This window comes from Chionomys nivalis, chromosome 20 (genome assembly GCF_950005125.1).
Source record: "Chionomys nivalis chromosome 20, mChiNiv1.1, whole genome shotgun sequence".
Taxonomy (NCBI): domain Eukaryota; kingdom Metazoa; phylum Chordata; class Mammalia; order Rodentia; family Cricetidae; genus Chionomys; species Chionomys nivalis.
Window position 1 is genome coordinate 15920633 of NC_080105.1, and position 18108 is coordinate 15938740.

At 41.6% G+C, this 18108-nt stretch overlaps 1 protein-coding gene across 1 annotated transcript in view; it reads left to right on the forward strand.

The window, feature by feature from the left end:
- Positions 1-389: 389 nt before the first annotated feature.
- Positions 390-18108, forward strand: part of Cpe (carboxypeptidase E) — a 93527-nt gene continuing 75808 nt past the window's right edge. The window contains exon 1 of the mRNA XM_057752826.1: positions 390-857. Coding sequence (XP_057608809.1) covers positions 551-857 — 307 coding nt within the window. The 5' untranslated portion in view covers positions 390-550. The remainder of the gene's footprint in view (positions 858-18108) is intronic.

An 18108-nucleotide genomic window follows, 5' to 3' on the forward strand; every position in this document is an offset into this window, starting at 1 on the left:
GAAGCATCTTTAAATCAAAATGCAGTGTTCTGATTTAGAAATCAGAACCTACCTTGCTATGATGAAATCACAACCCTTAAATTTGGACTCAACCCCACCCCGCATTCTATTGCGTCCAGGTAGAAATCCTGAAGATGCAACCCTTAAAAGCTCTATAAACAACCCAAGAATGTGTTTTCTACAACCGTGGCCCTGGGTCATGGTTCCCTCTCACTGACAGCAGCCTTCCTGAGCCAAGGCTTTAGCTGTCATTCCACCTGCCCGGTCCCTGGCGCCATTTGGCTTTTGACGTGGGTCTGAGCCAAGGAATAACGCCAGCATCCCTGGCGGCTGCCAGCCCTGTGCTGGGCCTCCTGGCTCCCGCTTCCCGGGGAGGGTAGGGCAGCGCGCAGAGCCGCCGCGTCGCCGCTGTCCTCTGGGTGGCCCCAGCGTGCACCACCACTCATTGAGCCCTGGAAGGTGAGGCGAGAGGAGGCTGGTGCTGAGCTCGCCAACTCCACCCGGGCCCGGGCAGACAAAAGAGGCCTGCGGTGCAGCTCGCGGGGACGCGATGGCCAGACGCGGAGGACGGGTGCTGCTGGCGTTATGCGCTGCCCTGGTGGCCTGCGGGTGGCTGCTGGCCGCGGAAGCCCAGGAGCCCGGGGCACCCGCGGCTGGCATGCGGCGGCGCCGGCGACTGCAGCAGGAGGACGGCATCTCCTTCGAGTACCACCGCTACCCGGAGCTCCGCGAGGCGCTGGTGTCCGTGTGGTTGCAGTGCACCGCCATCAGCAGGATCTACACGGTGGGGCGCAGCTTCGAGGGTCGGGAGCTCCTGGTCATTGAACTGTCGGACAACCCCGGGATCCATGAACCCGGTAAGTACGCTGCCTGCTGCGGGACCCAGGGGACGGCAAGGAGAGATGATTCCCGGTGGAGGATGGTTGGATGGAAGGTGGGAAGTGGGAGAGGAACCAAGCGCCCAATGTCTCCCCCATCGTTCTTATATCCGACCCCTTTTTGGCGAACACAGGCAAGGGAGGTTGGAGCGATGCGGGCAGGAGTAATAGGCAAGCAAATCCCAGAGCTCGTTCCCCGGGTGTTCACCCTCACATATGGGTCGAACTCCAAACAGAATGAAATTGTCAGTTCTCAGGAATGCCAACACCTTTCCCGCAGACACCAGTGGAAAATAAGGTGCAGAAGGCGGGGTCTCAGAGGAAACTAAAAAGAGTCATTGATCATTTGTTCGAGAATTTCCAAAGGACCAGCTTATTGGGCGCTGCAGGCTCTGCGCACCCACCTCTACGTTTGTTCACGTGAGCGTTAGGTGCACTCTTGGCTGTGGATGGTGTCAAATTTTAAAAACATATTGATGATCTAGGTGTCGTGTCGTGTGCATATATGTCGCTCTTCCTACCAGGGTGGAAAAAAGGGTCTCTATCAGGCATACAAATTCTGAAACTGCAGAGAAAAACAGAACATTACATTTTGTCCTATCTGCTTTAGCCACTCTGAGATTTTCATGGCCAGCTTTCAGGTCCTGTAACCATTGTGTTAGGCATTTTTCCTTTAAAATATGTTAATTAAAGCACGTTTTGATTTATGCTAAAGGCTGTGGGCTTAGTATAACAGGCATATTTTAAGCCGTGTTTTGGGACCTTTTGGGTTATGTTTATGCTCTTTAGAAATGATTTAGGCCTGAGCTTTCTGTTGATAATAACAGCCTGCTAGAGCGATCTGGGCACTAAAATCAGTATGGAATGCTTTTTATTTTTTTTTAAAGGCGAAGGAAAGACAAAAGCTAGGCTAAAAATTCTCCATGCAGGACATGAAAAGTCTCCCTTCCTCTATCTCCCCCTCCCATTTTCTTTCCTCATTGGGTCTCTTGCTTAGCTTGGCCTTGAATTTGAAATGCTGTGGGGGCTGGCTTTGAAGTCCTGATCTTCCCTCCAGCTTCCAAATCCTAAAGGAATTAGGGTTATGGGTGTTTCCTCCTTTTTTTTTTTTTTTTTTTTTTTTTTTTTTTTGACGTTGTAGGATGAAATCTGTGAAGGCTGAGTAAGCCTCAATCGTTGAGCCATGCATTCAGCTGGCTGCTTAATCTTCTCAGCGGCCAGCAGTTTCCCCATGGTATATACGAACCAATCTGAGAAGGGGTTACAACAGGCGCTAATAGAGACACCTTGGTCTTTCAATGTGGAGTGTACGCGTCGATAAATAACAAGCCTTTAGAAAACATTTCTTGCCTATGAATAAGGGAAATGAGAGGACGTGAGTGAATTTGCTGTGAGAATCCTCAAGCCAGGTCCTAGAAAACATCCACACGGGGTTGCAGCGGGGTTCAGCGTGGAAACCAGAAACTCGATGGCTTGTGTGTGGGTAGTTATTGGGAAATTAAGGAAACATGCTAACACGAAGAGTCTTTTCAAGCAAGTCACGCAGCCAAAGCTGGCTGTCCCTGACAGTTACATGACTCTGCTTGCTTACTCATGATCCTCTGTTCCGAGTCTCCTGCATTATTTAGAGAGATTTTATGAAAGCTATGGTTTAACGTTATGCGGCTTCATATGTGGAGACCAAACGATAGGATGATATTACTGTGAGATATGATAGGTTCTGCAAACGAAAGCGAATGGTTTTGCTTGAAGATGTGGAACGGGTAGTACATTAAGATCTACAAATATGGCTGAAAATGATCATTTTTTAAAAATGTCCTTGAAATTTCTTTTAGGTTAAACAAATAAAAAAAGGAATAGCCACACGTCTTCTGAGGCAGAAATGGCTTCAATCAGTGTTTTTGTTTTTTGAAATCTTACACCTTCAGGGTGAGCTAAGTTAAATGCATATACACAAGGTGGTTCCTGCCCTCAGAGGCATGGTGAGTGGACATTTGGCCTAAAGGTTATGGGGCAGTAAGTGACTGGTAAGACTGGAGAATCATAGGTAAGGGGGATTGGAGAGTACCAGACAGAAATCAGGAAAGGCCCAAATTACTGAAATTTACAAATTCTAATATTGCTCAGACCTCTTTTGAAGGCAACTTAACTAATTTTTTCTCAAAAGTATATCTGAGATTTGTTTGAAATGATGCTAGACATTTAAAAGACTATTATTTCTTTATCTGTGTGTGGATGTGCAGATCTGGATTCATGATGTGGTGTATGGGTGGAGGTCAGAGGACAACTTACAGAAGCTCGTTCTTCTCCTCCACCATGTGGGCCCTGGGAATAAACTCAGGTTGTCAGGCTTGGCAACAAATGCCTTCACTTACGGGCTCGGAAGTAAAGTAACACTTTTAATTCTTCTTTAAGTTCATTTGACTTGATTAAAGATTTCCATGCTGTTTGAATATTCATTTTATTTCCCAGCATGAAAGAAGAGTCAAGTTGTTGGTTTTCTTTTCTTTCTTTTCTTGGTCTAGGCAGTTTGGGAGGTAGCTGAGTGGCGGAGCACCCTCTTAGGGCCTTGTGTTGGGTCCCCAGTACGGAAAAAACTATGTGGCTATTTCTAAGGATTTAGTTGCTGTAATGGAGCACAGAATAACATTCCCCCCAACAATGACAGCAATAACTGAAAGGTTCCTTTGGTTAGATTAGCACTTTATGAACAGACACTTGTTGAAACCCGCAGCTTTCTTCTTGGAAGGAAGCAATCTTGGTATCTGTTTGGCACAAACTGTGAACCGAGTTTAGCATCTCCCCCAAATGATGTCCTCATTTATTCACTTTTTGAGTTCATCCAAAGGGAAAGAAGGTCAGGGAGATGTCTCTGGGGAGATGGTTCAGTCAGTGAAGTGCTTGTCACCCAAGCACGAAGGCCTGAATGGGATCCCCCAGAACTCAAGGAAGAAGCTGAGCAGAGAGCACTCAGTGCTGGTGATGCAGTCAGGGGACCCTAGGAGCTTATTGGCCAGCCAATTCAACCAATCAACGAGCTCCAAGTTCAGCAAGAGTCCTGCTTCAAAGAGTGAGGTGGAGAGTGATTGAGGAAGCTACCAATGTTGGCTTTGTACCCTCCCTCTTGTGTGCAAGCAAGGAAGAAAGCACACATGTACACACTCATGCATGCATGCACAATCAAGAAATCCCACTTTGGAAACATCAGTGAAAAACATCTATACATGTTATGTGATGATTTAATAGGAACCAGCTTGATTTTTGACTTTCTAAAATATGCATGAAAGAAACTTTTATTAATTTATATCTAAGTAGTAGGATCCAAATGCGCAGACTATTCTTTCCAGGGTTAAAAATCCATTGTTTGGAACAATAATTGTTTACATGTAATTCAAGTTTGCTTTTGTAAAGTCAACCTGATTCACAGCTGAAATTCCATTTTAAACGTGTTCTTGAGAGCATGGATTTTCTCTTTTACAGCCTGGAATGATTATTTTGGACCTATTTGGACCTATTCCCCCAAATCTGTAAAAATTTAAAGTTCTTGAGTGCCAGTATGCATTTGCCAAATGTTGTGATGAAACATGTTTCACTTACAAAATTCCTGCAAAGCTTGAAAACGCAACAAACAAACAAACAATAGAGATTTTGATGACATGTGGGTTTTTTTTTTTTGCCTAGCAAATTTGGTATGAATTAGTGTGAACCGATTACAACCGAGCAGGAACTGACTGTCAGTGAAGATAGATGTTAGATTCTGGAGAAGAATCTGAACCAAATCACACAAGGTCAAGAGTTATTTTTAGACTGGGTGAGTCAACAGGACTTTTGCCAGAAGCTACAATCTTGATTGACTTGGGATTGGCCAGTGGAAGCAGGGGAGAGATGAATCTGGGCTATAGTCTTCTATTTAATGCTCAGAGTGCTCAATCTTGCGGTAGAACCCAGGGCTGGTGTATATCAGGCCAGCACATCCCCAATCCAAAGGGACAGCTTATTATGGAAACCAACATGAGAAGTAGCAAAGAATCATCTCTACCACATGCCACATTGGTTGACCTAAGGGATAAAGTCCCTTGCCCTTCACACACTTCTTCTTTGGAAAGATATTAAGGAATACAGAGGCACCTTAGAAAAGGTAACATATCACCCCAGACATTTCCTAAGTTCGTTCAACGCAGCACTGATGCATGGCTCCACAGGCATTAGATAAATAAGAAGACCAGGTTTGTCTGTTTAAAAATTTCTCAGGATCATTAATAATTAATAGCAGTCTTTCACTGAGCTATATCCTCCCCAGTCCGGTTGGGTGTATAAAATACAGTATTGGCATTCATTATGTTATTATTAAGGATTCATTTGTAAGTCTTCATCAGAGCGCCTCATAAGGAAAGCTCGTCAGGAGGTGGGGCATGGGTTTACCGTTTCTGTTATTGTTGTTCATAAGTACCTGGTATAGTGATTTATTTATTGCCTCTTTACTCATTACATTTCATTACAGAAATATGAGGAAGATTCCAAGACCATGAAGCATAGGATAAATTAATGAGAAGTCTACTGACACTGAGTCATTGTAATTTGTCTTTTCTTATTAGGCTATATATATATATATATATATATATATATATACACATTTTTATTCTGTGTATGTCTCTTTGTGGCATTGTGTCCATGAGAGCAATGCTCAAAGAGTCCAGAAGTTGGCAACAGATTCCCTGGAGCATGAGTTAAGGATTGGTTACAAACTATCCCTCATGGGTGCTGGGAAGTGAACTCAAGTCCTCAGTAAGAGCAGCAAGTCCTTGTAACTGCTGAGCCATCTCTCAACTCCCCTTGCTTTCTTTTGTTATAGACTCACACCTCACAGGAATGGCAGGAGGCCAGAGGAGCATAGTCTATACCAAAGGTCATCCTGAAGTTGCTTGTGTCTATTAGGAGATGGGCTAACTATAGACGTTCCCTTCCCTTGGCGGCTCTGGAACTGTGCTCCATTGACCCAGACTGCTCAGGCCCGCTGCCCACCTCTTACTGCTAGTGCTATACTGACCTGGTCAACGCTCCTCCTGGTCTTACTATTTTCTTCTTCACAGACGTTTGCCTTTAATTTGTTTTAAAGTGTGGGGTCTTGCTTTTGTTCCAGTCTGACAGACTATTTTACTTGGTAGGAACAAAGTGCTTATTCTTTGAGACTACCTTCATGGGTGCTCCTTCGGATGAATAAATACATCTAGAGCAAAACTGGTATTTTCTTTGGCGATCTAACTTGTTTTCCTAAAGAATTTATGATGGAGTTGCTGAAGGTCGTGACCTGTCTGTCCATCTCAGCCCACGTGAAAGGTATCTGGAACTGGCTTTTTCATGCCTTCCCAAGTATTTCTGTACTGGGGTTCATTCTATGTGTTTCCATGAGTCTTTGGAAAATACAGGATAAAGACTACAGTGATGATTTTGATGTTAAAAAACTGGAGTTCAGATCCTGTGTTTTGTTTTCATCTGAGTGCTTGTGGGAGAGCCGATGAATTACCTTCTCACCAGTCCACATATCTGTCACCTGTGAGATGATAATAGTATGGTAAATGAGATGATAAATTTTAGGTTCTTGATCCAATATGTAGTAATAGTTAATGTCACCTCTGCTATGACAATTCTTTTGTTGGCTTGTGTGCTTAGGGGTTTTACTCTGTTTTTTTATCTTAAGTGTCTAGTACAGTTCTTGTGGTTTAGATATGAAATGTCCTCTGTAGGCTCACGTGTTAGAACATCAGTGTACTGGTACCACTGCTAGGGAGGGCGTGAAACCTTTCAGAGGTACACCACATTTGGACGAAGGTCATGGGGCACCCATTGAGGATTTGTACTTCAGTCCTACTCCTTGTTCACGCTCTGGTTCTCGAGTGCCAACCAAGTGTGACCAGCTGGCTGCTTCTCCCATCATGCCTTCCCCACCATGATGGAATCGATCTCCAACTGCAAGCTGCAGGAACCCTCCTTTCCTTAACTTGCTTTGGTGGCCAAAGCAGCAAAGAAGCTAACGCGGCAATGCTTCAGGCACGTGGTTACTCAACGGTTATCTGGTGAAGAAATACGCACTTTCTCAAACAGGCAAAAATGCTCACTACCAAACAAGGTCACGAAGAAGGTCATGACACAGTGCATGTGAGCATGCCAGAAGTGTGAAGACAAAGAGTCACAGGAATGCCTCTAATTATATTTTATTACATACTTTTTTTTATATAATGGAGAAATCACCAACTACTGTCTTCTCAAGTTGCAAGGATGTCCTTGCTGCGTTGTTGAACTGGAAAGACTTCGTTTTGGGGCTTTTTATTTTATAAAGCTAAATTGCCCTTTAGAAGAACAGTTAAAGTTTAAAAGGTAATCAGCAAGAATTTCTTTAGCTAATTTTGACTTTTAAAAGTGTTGTAATATGAGCGGTGGGGCTGCGTCCCCGGCACCCAGCCGCCCGCATGGCTAGCTTAAGCCCCGAAATAATTACACAGAAACTGTATTTTTTTAAACACTGCTTGGCCCATTAGCTCTAGCCTCTTACTGGCTAGCTCTCATATCTAGATTAACCCATTTCTAATAATCTGTGTAGTACCACGAGCTGGCTTACCAGGAAAGATCTTAACCTGCATCTGTCTGGAGTGGGAGAATCATGGCGACTCCCTGACTCAGCTTCTTTCTCCCAGCATCCTGTTCTGTCTACTCCGCCTACCTAATTTTCTGTCCTCTTAAAGGGCTAAGGCAGCTTCTTTATTTAACCAATGAAATTAACTCCTCCATCATAAAAGAAATCTGCATGAGTAGCTGGTGAGATGGTTTGGTTGGTAAAGATACTTAGAACCAGTCTGAAGATATGAGTTCACCCTCCAGGACCCCACGCTAAAGAGAGAGAGAGAACTGACTCCCTCAGGCTGTTCTCTGATCTCTAGACTCAAAGTGATAACACACATGCCCACACTCATGTAATCTTACACAAATAAGCGAGAAATAAATAAAATATGCACCAGGGATTAATGTTGCACAAGAAGAAATGCATACTTGTTTTAAACACCGAAGCTGCACATCTCCAGACTTTAAATTTATTTTCTTCCAGTACATGATGTTGACAGTGTCACACGGAAGACCGCCCAGAAGCTGGCTGATAGATCAAATGAACTCAAATGTGAAAGATGTTTAAATGTGTTCTTCTCTTCCCAGTAATTGTTGGAATGGCAGGAATCCATCCGTTTGTGAATGTTTCTATTTCTCTAAAAATTCATGATATGACTCTTTCTAACAACACCTGGCCAAAGAGAAGAACTGCTTATGTTGCTAGAACTTTTAATTATTTTCAGATGATCACCTACATCTTAAACTGTCCCCAGATGAGTTATCCTGAAAGAAGAAGTGGAGTCTGTGGACTATTACAGGGCAAAAGCCCAGACAGCTGTCTAGGACAGTACATTCAGGAATAACTTTCTGAGGCTAGTAAATATTTTGCTTTTCATAAATCCTGTTTACTGTAAAAACATCCTGATTCTACAGCAATCGCTTAAAAAATCTTCATTTAAGTATATTTCATTTCAAGTAAAGGCTTTTTTTTTTTTAAAGGAGTAGATCATGTATTTTTTTAAATGAACTTAACTAGAACTTTCAACTTAAACTTAGATTGCTAAAAAAAAAAATGTTTTGCTGTGGTTTTGCTTTGGTACCAGAATTGGGCTAAACCCATAATTTATCTGATTTGCTTGCTCATGGCAGATGATTCGCTCATGTTCAGATCTAGATGGGATGCAGTCCTGGAGAACTCTCCCAGTTCTTTCTGTGTCACACTGACTATGTAAACCAGAAAGTTTCACTTCTACCCAGTAGTGCCATTTACTGCAATTCCACTCCCCCTCCCCAACAAGAAGCATCTTGGATCTACCACTAGACACAAATCATACATTTGATCATGTTTAGGACAGTAAACCAGTATTTTTTGAGGACTAAGTAAGTGTTTTTATTTTATGTGTTTGCAGGTTTTGCCTGAATGAATGTATATGCACTTTGTGTGTGTGCCTGTTCTTAGTGGGGGCCAGAAGAGGGTGCTGTGGTCCCTGGAACTAGGATTTCAGATGGTTGTAACCTCTGTATGGGTGCTGGCAACTTTGGTCCTCTGCAACAGCAACTGGGCTATAACTTTATTTTGCTACTAATTAATTTTTAAGCTTTTGAGTGTAACTGTCATTTCACAACAAAATGGATTTCTTAAAAATGAAAAGAAAATGTATCTCTGATAATGCAAATAATACTTCTACTCTAATTTAGGGATTACTTAATAAATGTTACATATATATATATATATATATATATATATATATATATATATATATATATGGTTTTTTATCGTGTTTGTCAGGTCCTTTGAGATAAACCCTTTGCATACTTAAAAATTTTTTTGTATGTATGCATTTACTCTCTCTCTCTCTCTCTCTCTCTCTCTCTCTCTCTCTCTCTCTCTCTCTCTCTCTCTGCCACAGCATCATGTGGAGGTCAGAGGACAGTACGTGCATTCTCCCTTTTCTTATGGATCTCTAGGATTGAGCACTGGTTTTCAAACTTGATAAGCCATTTAGCAGGTGTCTTTTTTAGTCTTTCCTTTCTTTCCTTCTTTCTCTCTCTCTCCTTCCTTTCTTGTTTCTTTCCTTGTTTCCTTGTTTCCTTCCTTCCTTCCTTCCTTCCTTCCTTCCTTCCTTCTTTCCTTCCTTCCTTCCTTCCTTCCTTCCTTCCTTCCTTCCTTCCTTCCTTCCACAGTACAGGGGCGTGTGTTTCATTACATAGCTAGGATAACTGCTAACTCACTATGTATACCTCACGCTGTCTTCAAAAATAGCAATGATGCTCCTGCCTTAGTCTCCCACCTGCTGAGAGCATAGACCTGAGACTTACATCCAGCCCTTTGTTTATCCTGCCTTGGGTTTACCCTTCTACAGATGACATTCACTGTTACACTCCAATAACATTCTCCATTCTGGAAAATGTCTGTTGCATACAGAGTCCATGGTTATGGCCTTCCCCATTCTATCCCAGACGGGCAAACATAAAGATAATGGACACAGGAGAAGCTGCTAGAAATGCTAAAGGCATTTACAGAATGAAATGGTTTGTGTTCTTGGAAGCAGGGTCCAATTTCTGGTTTTAAAGTGCAGTGGTCCTAGCAAAATAGTTTCATTTGTGATGTTAGCACAGATGGTTTCTGTTTACATTTACTAGAGGAAATCAGACTTATTACTGTGGGAACTCAGTAAATGTTAACCCAGATTCTGGACTTTCCAGCATTGGGGGATTAGACACTGCGAGTTTTGGAAACAGCTTTAAATTGGCACAATCCACTGACCATCTCACACTCCTGCAAAGATAAACCAGCAAGTTAAATGGATTTTCTAAGACTTAAATCTGCTTGTGCAAACTAACAAAACAACAATAAAATAATTCTCATGCATTTGCTGTATAGACATTGATAGTAGCAGTAGTGTGTAAAAACACACTCTAGAATACGACAGACACACAGACTTTGTCTAAGTTTTGATGGTGCCAAGACAATTGCTAGAGAAAATATCATCTTAAAATGCTTACATTTTCAGATTGGTTTTCAATATGTGTAGATGTCTCATACTTAGTATACTAATTTAAAAAGTAAAAAGTAATAATTTCTAAATTGTTTTTTATTTGAAGAATTTTCTTTGGCTATTGTCCCCTTAAAATTTAGTCACATATTCTCCCCAAATTTTTAAGTAATTGATCTGACGTTGCCTCCGCTTTTGGGTGAGTGCTCACTGGGTGCCTTGGGATCAGCTTGGAGAGGCCGGGGAATACTAACATACCATCTTGCTCTTGTTTCTCACTCCCTTTTAGTTGTGGCTATGAAAAGAGGAGATAAGAGTAGTCCTATCTTTAAATCTTACTTCTTTTATTATTTTATGTGAATAAGTATTTTGCCTGCTTGTGTGTATTGTGCATGTCTGGTATGGAGGATCCCCTGGGACTGGAGTGACAGATGGTTGCAAACTGCCATTGGGTACAGGGAATAGAACTTGGGTCCTATGTAAGACAACAAGTGCTCTTAACTGCTGAGTCAACTCTCCGGATCCTAATTTGTGGCTTTTGTCTGCTTAGTTTGAGTCACAAACACCCACGCGTGTATCCCCATGCCCAGCCACATCTGCGTCTGTGGTACATTTGCCGCCAGTCATTTGTCCATAGCTGTCTTTCTCTAGGGATGCCTCCACATTGGGTTCTGAATTAGCCGCATCTTTGTGTCTATGGCACAGAAGGAATTAGTGCTTACCTTCAGAGGCTTTGGAGTATGCAGGGTCCTTCTTTTGTGGAAAGGTTGAAAAGAAAAATCAGGGGCTGGGGATATAGGTCAGGTAGTAGTGGGGCACTCACTTGAGTGTTTGCGTTCAGTCCCAAGCCCTGTGGGAGAAGAGAAGAGAGAAAGTACCTGAGTTTTCTTTCTTTTAAAGGATATTGTCACATGGTCTTATTCTCTTCAAAATGCACACACCCTGTTGTTATTTTATAGCTAAATGTACATATACTTATTCAGCAAAACATTCACTCACATAAAATAAAAGAGTAACTAAATCTTAAAATTATTAACAGTTTTATTTTAAGAAAGTTAGGTAATTTGCGGTATTTATTTTTCTAGTGGGCTATTTTTAGGAGAATTTATGGAGACCCATGTCTTAAAATAGTCATATTTTGATTAAGTCTATGTTTTCTTATTTCATTAGACTAGGATAGCCTGTGGCAGGCTACACAAAGGAGCTTTTTTCCTTCTCATCCACATCCTTGCAATCCTCTGTTCTTTTATGACAGAAATCAGAGCTGTGAAAAGGACTTTAAGAATGTATCTGTGAAATCCTCCGAGCATCCACGGTTTGAGTATTGCTTGTGCTGGAGCTTTCTTCTCTCTGGAGAGCCATTCTTTCCTTTAATTTCTTAGTCAAACATACTAAGGTTGCCAGGAGACTGTAGTGACGTATGGCCATTTATAAATTGTTTTCTAAAATTGTCTGAAAAATAAGCATGATTAAAATGTCACTAAGATAATAAATGAATAAGTCTAAATACCTAACAAAAAACACGCTTTCACAGTTTGAGACACATTTTATGTCAGTGTTAAGTTTTCATGTTGCCAAGTTGTGTATTGGTATGCCCTCCTGCTTTTTCTTAAATTTTGATTTTGTACTTGCTTATTTGTGTGCGTGTGAGTACGTATGCACACATGCATATCCTGGCACACATGTGAAGGTCAGAAGACCCCTTGATGTTGTCGGCTCTCTCCTTCTACAGTGAGGGTTCTGGAGGTTGAACTCAGGTCATCCAGACTGTTGGCAAACATTTCACCTCCTGAGCCAGCTTGTTGACTCTTTCCCTTTTCTTAAAAATAGGTTTCCTAACCGATCTGTTGTTTTCTGGATCCAGGATAATGACTATATGTTTTGAGGGTGAACTATCTGAGGTGTCTGTTGGGTCTGTAGTAGGTTCTCAGTGAGTGCATGAATGAATACTTCAACATGCGCAGCGAAACATGTTAGATGTGCCCACTCTTGCCAATCATTCCCTGTGAGTATGCAAGCTAGTAGTGATGTCAGTGCACAGTTTTGCCTTCCTTCTCATATTCTCGAGGAGCTTTATTGTTATATTCATAGCGTCTGTTACACATAATTTTATCACCAGTAGGGCCCTGAGGTAACACCCTAGGTTGGTCCTATTTCTTATCCTTGTCCTTTGTACATAAAGACCTCACTCACATGGACCTTCAAATCTGTTTCTTCTTCAGACATCGTTCTGGGCAGGTGAGATAGCTCAGCAGGTAAAGGTGTCCACCCCTGAGCCCAAGAGCCTGAGGTTGGTTCCTGGAACCCATGCGATGGAAGAAGAGAATCAGCTGCTGGATGTCATCTGCCCTCCACACACACACTCTCCACAGCACAGCCATATCTACACATATGCCCACTCCTGCACACAAAACAAGCAAACAAATGTGAAAACAATAACAAAGCAAAACCTGTCCCCTCTTTGTATGTGGTGGTGCCTCAGCCTGTACAAAAAGGCTTTTAGTATCCTGAGAAACCATCCTGGAGACTGTGAAGGAAAAACTACACAACCACATGTGACATTTCATTTCCAATTAAACACCATTTCAATATTTGTTGAAAATACTGTGGAGTGCTGGAGAGATGACTCAGGTGTTAAGGGCACAGGCTGCTTTTCCGGAGGACCTTGGTTCAATCCCAGCTCCTATACAATGTCTCAGTGGCCTGTAACTCCTGTTTCAGGGGATCTGATGCCCTCTTTTGAACTCCACAAGGGCCAGGCGCCCACATGGTGAATAGACCTACATATAGGTAAAGCATTCACACAGTAAAATTAAAGATATAAAATAGTAATATAAAAAAGAGTAATGTGGCTCTGTCAGACAGGGTGGCGATGAAGAGAAAGTCTTTGCAACAAGAAGGACAATTGGTTATTAAGTATACCAAGGAAGTATAGTACCAAATACTGTCACCTGAAAGGAATTGACAATTCTAACTCATGTTGAAAATTAAGTCATAATAGAACAAAAACCCATGGATATGGACTGAGTCACTAGCATGCTCTTTGTCTGTGGGAAATAGAAACTATAAAGAGTGTTCAGTGTGCCTGTCGAGCAGGGAGAAAGTTTGCCCTGTCTGTGGCTTCAGGTGTCATATTTGGTGGAACTTCAGTTGACAGAGTCTCTTCCTAACCTCTCCCTGCCTTCCATGTGTGCATAAATGTCTCTAACACAGCAGGCCTTGACATACTGTGTGCCTTTGGAGGAAGAACCTTTAGCTTCAAGAAAATTTAGAAAAAAAAATAAAGCAGGAAATCTGGGGACTGTTTTACCTTTTATGAAATCAAATCTAATGCACAATGATATTATAAGACAAAAGGAGGAATCCGGGTCACATTTCCAGCTACTTCACTGTCCCTCGGGGGACCTAGCTCTCTGGCTGTAACTTCTTTCCCAAAGGGCCAAGGTAGCTTCAAGCCATAGCTCTGCTGGTCCCACACTGTCCAGAGAGTGTGTGACTTTTGGCCCTCAGTTCTTATTCTGTCACGTACTCAGAAGACAGCGCTCATAAGGCTACATCACCCCAATACCATTGGCTTATTGGACTCAATTCCCACCACAAAATTATGTGTCTGCTCAGTGTTTTAATTACATTTAAAACCTTATGATAGTTAATGGAATTTGCTATATTGTAATGTCTAGAAGTTAACCTAGTAAGATAAAAACCAACCAACCAACCAACCAACCAACCAACCAACCAACCAACCATGTAATTCATGAAGTTTTGTGTGTGCGGTAGGATCTCATGTAACTCAGACTGACTTCCAGTTCTTTGTGCAGCTGAGGTTGACCTCATCTCAACCTACAAGCGTTGGAAGTGCAGGTTTGGACTAGGGCTCTCTCTGCAAGCGAGACAAGCCCTCTGCCAACGAGTCTCAGTGCCAGGGTCAGGTTTGTTTTGTCTGTTTGTTTGTTTTTGAGATTGTAGGTATGATCTAGTCAGTTTTCTGATCTCCATATATATATATATTTTAAATTTTTAGAGACAAGATTTCTCTATTATGTAGCTCTGGTGGTCCTAAAACTTGCAGTGTAAACCAAACTGACCTTAAACTCACAGATCTGCCTCCCAATCCCAAGAGCTGAGATTAAAGGCACCTTTATATCTGGCTTCAGTTTTGAGATATTTTTAATTTGAAAATTTTAACAGTAATGAAAGTGGTAAAGCTTGCTCTAAGTTCTGTTGTAGCAGTAAAACTCTGTGAACTGTGATTATTATTGAAAAGTATTTTTGTGGCCTCCTTACTATCTCTAGGCTTCAGGGTGTGCTATTGATTGTTGCTTCGGGGAATCAATGAGATGGTTCAGTGCATAAAGGAGCCTGCCACTGAATCTATGGACCTGGACTCAAGCTTTGGAAACTACTTGGTAGAAGAAGAGAACTAAGTCCTGAAAATTGTCCTCTGACCTTCTCTCTCTCTCTCTCTCTCTCTCTCTCTCTCTTTCCCCTCTCTCAAAAACTTACATGTGTCCCAACACACACACAGAATAAAATAAAGAAAACCATGAAACAAGTCATGTTGCTGGAGAGGACTTTGGCCCCTAATGATTTTTAATTTTGAAAGCATTTTCCTTTCTTGCTTAGCTCTGTTTCAGTTTGTATATGCTGTATTTTAAACCTCGTGTGGCATGTAGAAGTGTAAGTCAGAGTGGGTTTGGAGCTCCTTCTCCTAAGCATTTGGAATTCTTATTTTGTTGCTGTTATTCCTTTAACATTGAGGTTGATCTCACTGGTTGCCATAATTCCATAAGGGAGAAGGGATGAGTGAGAATGTGTTTCTTATGAGAGTGCACAGGAGGGTGAAGCTTGCTGGTATTTTCTCAACAACTTATTGGATGAAGTTAGTGTGTTTGTGGACTCGCAAAAGACTGTAGCATAAGGAAAACATTCATACTCCAGCCAGCATTTGCCACAGGCTGAGAAGGCTCTCTTTTGTGGACCATGTAATATTTTCCATGATGTTCTCAGACCCAGGTCATATGCTGTGGTATCAAAGGGCCCTGTTAGCAACATTCAGGTATAAACACCCTAATAGGAAAGATCATCAGAAGAAAAGAATGACTTTCATTCATGAGGTATTTGGCAATGCCACAGAGAAACACATTTGAACCTGTTCTCATTTGGAAATCAAACTCCACGTCCTAGAGGGCACTACCTCATCTCTGTGTCGCTGTATCCACCTCAGATTCAATGTAGCAATAATAATTCTGTGCTTTGTGAGTGACAGTTAGCAAATCAAAGAGATGCTTCAAGAGCCAGGAACAGAACCTGGTGCCATGATGGCTCATGCTTCTTTTTCTGCACTCAGGAGGCTGGGTAGAGGATTGCCATGAGTTTGAGACCAGCCTGGGCTCGGAGCAAGACCTTGTGTCCATGACCAAATAAAAATAAAGAAGCAGAATAAGAAATAAAACAAAAAATAGTGTGTTGGTATGTAATTAATAATAAAGGATTGAAGGGAGAGCGGGAAGAGTGGAGGGAAAGAAAGAGGGAATTAAGGGATACAGGGCTAATTGATATCTACTATATGATATATGTTGATATATACTAAAAATGGGTATATGAGCATTGAAGAAAAGGCCAAAGGGAATGAGGGAGGGGATAGACAGGGTAGTCGGTGGGCGAGATAAACAACTATTATGTGTTTTCTCTTTAGGTAGAATTCACACTTCAAATGCTAAAGCGGAAGGGAGCTCTATGCTGAAGCAGGAAATCAGGGAAGTGAGGGAGAAGGGACAGGGGACAGTGATAGAGCGACGATGAGGAAAGTTCAGTGGTACATATGTGTGGCATGTCATAGTGAAAGCCATTGCTTTATAGTATGTATGTGTGAAATGTCATAGTGAAACCCATTGTTTTATAGTATGTACGTGTGAAATGTCATAGTGAAACCCATTGTTTCATAGTATGTACATGTGAAATGTCATAGTGAAACTCATAGTTTTATAGTACATACATGTGAACTGTCATAGTGAAAACCATTGTTTTATAGTATGTATGTGTGAAATGTCATAGTGAAACCCATTGTTTTATATGCTTACTAAAGCAATTAGAGCAATGGACATAACACTTTTTGAAAGAAGATCATTTCAGAAGAAATTGAGGGTTTGGGTAGGGTTATAAGATGAATTTAAATTTTTTTATTTTGGGTTGGTGATGGTGGCACACACCTTTACTCCCAGCACTTGGGAGGCAGAAGCAGGTGGATCTCTGTGAGTTCAAGGCCAACCTGAGCTACAGTGTGGTTTCAGGACAGCCAAGGCTGTTACACAGAGAGACCCTGTCTCAAAAAAAATTATTTTGTTTTGTTTTGGGAGCAAAGTTTCTCATTGTGTAGCTCTGACTGTCCTGAAACTCACTATGTAGACCAGGCTGGCCTTGATTTCATAGAGATCCATTTACCTCTGCCTCCTGAGTGCTGGGATTAAAAACACAACACACCTATCCTAATAAAATCTTGAAAGTAGAGGAAATGGTTAATTCTGAACCTTTAAAAATTATTACATTGTTTTAAAAGTTACTTTTGTTTTATGTGTATAAGTCTTTTGCCTGTTACATATGTGTGTGCACCATGTGCATGCTGGTGCCTGAGGAATACAGAAAGGGGGCACTGGACCTCAGGGCCTGGAGTCATGGGTAGTTATGAGCTGCATGTAGGTGCTGGGAATCAAACATGGGTCACTGGGAAAAAAACCACTTTTAACCACTGAGCCATTTCTCCAGCCCCATTTATTACATTTCTTAAGTACTGTCCTTCTTGTCCCTAGTGTGTTGACATTGCTATTGCATTTTTATCATGTCCGTGAATACAATTTCGGAGCTATTTTGATGGAGAGTATACTATAGTAAATTTTGCTTAGTAAAATCTAGGCATATATTATGGTTGTATGATTATATAAATTATTCTATATTATACAATTATAGACATAGTAATTAGGTAATAATATGCTGTAATAAGCAGTAATTGATCTTTATTCCTTCAGTAGCTTTTGGACACTTTCTTTTTGAGACAGGGTCTGACTATGTAGGATTGACTGGCCTCTTGCAATATAGAGCAGGCTGCCCTTGAACTCTTAGGCATCTCTCTGCCTCTGCCTCCTGAGTGCTGAGATTAAGGTGGGCCTACCATGTCTGGATTGTTAGATTCTTTCTAGTAATTCATAGAGTAAAAAACATGTTAGATAGTTTTGATTTTGCTAAGCCAATTTCTACCAGTTAAATATAGCTCAGTTAGCATTCTGTTTTCACCCTGCAATTAAAAAAAAAACATATTTAGTGTTGGGCAGAACAGCTTTGCTCACAGGTCCAGATACTCAGGACACAGAAATGGTCGAATGTCTTAAGGCTGGGCATTCAAGGTCAGCCTGGTTCACAGATCTATAACCGGTCTCAAAAGTAACACAACGAACATGTTTTTTAAAAAGTGCCACAAATAGAAACAACCAAAGCGATGATGTAGCTGAGGAGGTGAGGGAGAACCCAGCCTTCGGCATTGCTTTCCAAATCGGCAGCTGCTACAAAACATTGGCCCAGCTGCACCTAACCCTCAAATAATGATCATGTAGTCTGTCGGATGATTTGGTGGGAGATATTCAATA